Raw genomic sequence first — 4,483 nt, 5'->3', positions numbered from 1 at the left:
GATCCTAGAGTCGTCACTGATCTTGCATTCTTTGGGTCTATATTGTAGCGTTTATCTACCTTAATCAGTGTGATTCAGCAAAAGTGATATTCTGTCATAGTAACTGAATAAAGATGAATGACAGTTTATCTTGTGTAATGAACCTTGGACTTCTTTTAATAGTTAATAAAAACTTACCAAAACAACTTGAAAATACAGGTAGTGTATAAAACTAGAGAGTTGTTATAGTGATAATAGAACGAATTTACATCCAGCCAATTTGGAGTCACTAATAGTTCTGCCCTACATTTCACTACCAACTACTTCGCAGCTTTTTAAATTAACATATAAGGCAAGAGCCAATCAGCGTTAGAATAATAACTTTGGAAGAAATCTAATCAACATATATAAAGCAAGAAACAATCAGCATTAGTTGGGTTACCCCCTGTATAAAAGGGTCGAATTAAGCAAGGTAGCTGACTACAATATATTTCTTGCATTTGTATGGATGGAATTCTCTTTTCATTCAACATTTTAAGGTCATGGAAATTGCATCTGAATGTGGAATTTCTAAACCAACGCTCAAAACTGTCCTCGATTATCTAAATGACACTGGAATAATTCTGTACTCTAAGACTAATGAGAAGTTAAAGTACACAGTTATTACGAACTTGCGCATGATGATCGACGTCGTGACGAAAATCATCACAGTAGTGAAACCACATGATATTGACAAGGTAAGCAATATAACAATCTCCTATAAAAAAAAATTTTTTTATCATTTTTTATGATATTTACAATTATGGTGAATTGAGTGTATTTTATGTGTTCATATTTTCTTGTAGCTGCCAATACTGAAGCAGTGGTATAAGCTCGACCGTGAAGGAATTCTACAAGAACAGTTGCTACATCATTTGTGGCGACATGAGATAGCGAAAGATGCCAGCAACTTAGAGGTATTTTTAGAAATGTTGAAGATGTTCGGGTTACTGTTTGAGCAAGAAAATGTAAGCTGGTTTCTAATCGTTTAGCAGAAGTAAACCCTTTCATGTTATTATTTTTTAGTTCCTATGCACATAATGCAATAGGAACTATTGCATTATGTATTCACTTTTTTGCATGTGTGTGTATAGGTGGGTGTGTGTGTGTGTGTGTGTGTGTAGCCATCTTCAGGAAAGGTTTTCGGACATTTTTGTTTTACTGACAGTGACATGCCTAATGCCCTTGGGATAAGTTTTCTAACTATCCTTCCATCACTTTATTTTCATTGCACTCTATCTTGTCATACTGTCCCACATTGCCCTTGTGGAAAATATCAAGGTGTCACTAACATTCTCGTACAAACAGTATTAACATAACAAAGTATTGTGTTTATTGATACTGCATTTAATAGTAAATAATAATTTTGAAATAATACGAAATATTGTTATATTGCTGTAATTTTATTTTTGCCTTATATATTTTTTTTACACAGACATTTGACCCAAACTGTTTACTTCAAAAGTTTAAGTTTTGTTGATCACTATTAAAGAGTCTGAGCGATTTAAGGAAAGAATTTGTATTAAAACTGTGTACGAAGGTGTGGGGGAGGGGAGGAGGGAAGCAGTGCCTCCCTGGATACGTCCCTGCGAAAGTTAAAAACAATCCATAGTGATAAAAGTATCACAGTTTATGTATTAAGTAGGCCTATAGGCCAACATTTTCGCAACCACAGCATAACACAGCAAATGGCCTAAATATCTTTTCTAATTGGAGTATTTCGTATATAAAATTCAGTCACAGAACTTCACTATCATACTGCATAAAGTTGATGCCTGCTAAGGTGGTTTTGTATATTGTTGTCTAGTAGGACATGCCAGCTCCCCTATCCCCGATATTGTTTCAAACTACTGTAAAATGAAAATACTGTATAGGCCCTGTCTCTTATACACATCTAGATGTGTATAAGAGACAGAGGTAGGAGTGGTGATCATGTGGAATTGTTTCGGAATCGTAGTGACTTTTACTTAGATGATGAGCATGTTGTGAGTCTAGGAGCTGTCAGAATCAAGAACAGACATGCATTGAAAGTAAGATGCAATGCTGAAGTTTAAACATATTATAATGTAATAACAATGTAGAATTATGTTATAAATTATATATTATATATAAAAGTATATATAATTATGTAACAAAATAGGCAATAACATACACAGTTAACCATATGGAGTATTTCACCAGCTTCAGCAATGAGGATTTGAGCCTATTATTAGCCGAACCTGAACTTGATCGATTCCTAAGCCTAGGATGGTTTAATGCTGGCCTTCGAAAGGAAGATAAGTCCTTCTAGTATTCGTCTAGGCTCATCCTGTTGGTGTTGTATAAAAGATATAATGAATGTTTCTCATTCGTATAATGGGGTGGAATATTTCATGAGGTGAAAGATTGAATGTTCTATTCACCTTGTTGAATAGAAAATCCAGTCGTTCACCTCATGAAATACTCTACCCCATTGCACTCATAAACATTCATTATTTGTATATAATGTGCATCCATGACCTTTTCTCAGTGAACATTAATAAAATATCCTGTATGTTGTCTTATAAACAGATTGAAATTTCACATAGGATAATAGTTGATGAATATGGCAAAGAAGAACCTCTTGAACCACATCCTAGCATCTGCATGGAGGTAAGCTTCCGTAACCAAATTCTGTTTATTCTAGTCATTTTGTAGTAGCAGTTTAGCGCAGCGGTTGCAGTTCTGCATTTCAAACTTGGGGTTGGAGGTTTATTCCCCCGTTGTGCATTTCGTTTGTGTCCTTAGGCAATTACTTTACCTGTTTTTGTCTCCTTCCACCAAAGAGTACAAGTGGGTACCTGGTGGGTTCAAACACAAAATGCGCTGAATACAGATGAAATTTAATTAGAAATTAAAGAGATAATGAACAACTTTATTATAATTTTCTTTAGTATTACTTCTTTTAAATCTTATTTGTCATGCCTGCTTATGCTTCGAGACAGATTCCCAATTTTTACCAAATGCTCAAAACATCTTTGCTTCAAACATGGCTATAAGTTTTGAAAATCACTAGTTCTAAGTGAAGGGGTTTTACTTAATGTTTAAGGAATTAAGATTTCAGTGGGTGCGTGGGTTTGCAAAAATCAACCAAATGGGGTAGGAGAGTTGCTTATTGTTCCTTATATGGTAAAAAAGAACAGCTATTTGGGTCATAGCTTCAGTGTTGTAGGGCATCCAATGTCTTTATAATCAACTTTAGCCTTGTTCACTGGGAAAAATATTATAGTCTGGACTAATTTTACTATTTTCCTTTATTTTGACAATCTGAAAAAGAATTGACTGGTCGCCATTTAGGGGTCTTGGTTGCATTCCTTAAACACCTACAAAATTGACATTGTATACACCTTGCATATGCAAACATAAAAATTGTTCAGCATAATTTTATTTGATTTTTATCAGGTATTAAGTTACCTTCGACAGCAGTTGAAAACTGTGTATGTTACTACAGAAGGAGTTGGCTATGAGTTATGCGTCCTTTGTCATGCCTGTGAACCTACGCTGCGACCGCTGCATAAACTTGAGGAATGTTTGAAAAAAGACAGTGTGCCATGTGGAAAAAAAAAGTTAGTCACAACAGCTCGTATCAGACGACTCTTTTCAACAGGTTGGTGTAAGAATATAATTTGTATATGAAAATGGTTTTATATTTTATTTTGGAAACACAGCGGTTGCTAATATATTGATTTATGTTCTATTGAATAAATGAAACACTTAAAATTTAAAATATATAAATAATATCTCATCTGTAATGTAAGTCAGAATGCTGTACAAATGCTACAGGTTTCATTAATTGAAATGAATGTGATTACAATACTTGTATGTTTTAGTGACGGATGCAGTGGATGGGGGGTTGCAAAAGGATAAATCATTCTTTCTTCACTGGCAGTAACAAATGAATACAGTATTCAAATTTTAATTGGGGGAAGACTCTAACATAACCCTCTCTCTTGGACCATAAGTCTATTTATTTGTGCTTTCCACACCCGCCAAAAACGTTTTGATTCCACCTCTGATGTATTTAATTCTATCTTTTATTGCGGTGGAAAAGACAACTCGGAGGTCATAATGCTAGATGAGGAGTGTCATTATATATGGAAGTGAATATGACAATTATTAATTTTAAAAGCTGAAAATGTTATGATTTTGCTCTACAGGTTTTGATGATAGCTCTACACAAGAAACCCTGAATTTTCTGGCACTTCAGACATTGATTGTTGGTCGTGGAACCAAAGAACTACGGAGGTACTTTCTAGACAAAACTAACCTTACCAAACCGGAAGTTAAACCATTTTTGACAAGGGAGAGGTATGCATTACTAAAGGATGTTGATTTTGGAGATGATTCAACAACAGTGTTTTCATCAACCAGCAATATTGATTCATTCCATATGGACATCATGATAAAGTTAATTCGCTGCTGTTGTCACAACACTAATAATACAGAA

At 34.5% G+C, this 4,483-nt stretch overlaps 1 protein-coding gene across 1 annotated transcript in view; it reads left to right on the top strand.

Moving 5' to 3' along the window:
- Nucleotides 1–1,889, top strand: part of LOC117115202 — a 7,172-nt gene extending 5,283 nt beyond the window's left edge. The window contains exons 8-9 of the mRNA XM_033258900.1: nucleotides 519–716; nucleotides 825–1,889. Of these exons, the coding sequence (XP_033114791.1) occupies nucleotides 519–716; nucleotides 825–1,010 (384 nt within the window). The 3' untranslated portion in view covers nucleotides 1,011–1,889. The remainder of the gene's footprint in view (nucleotides 1–518; nucleotides 717–824) is intronic.
- Nucleotides 1,890–4,483: the final 2,594 nt, after the last annotated feature.

Source organism: Anneissia japonica, unplaced genomic scaffold (assembly GCF_011630105.1).
Source record: "Anneissia japonica isolate Jap-2015-1 unplaced genomic scaffold, ASM1163010v1 scaffold287563_len15552_cov138, whole genome shotgun sequence".
Classification (NCBI taxonomy): domain Eukaryota; kingdom Metazoa; phylum Echinodermata; class Crinoidea; order Comatulida; family Comatulidae; genus Anneissia; species Anneissia japonica.
Note: the sequence above shows the minus strand (reverse complement) of the source record. Positions and strands in the feature narration are given on the sequence as shown.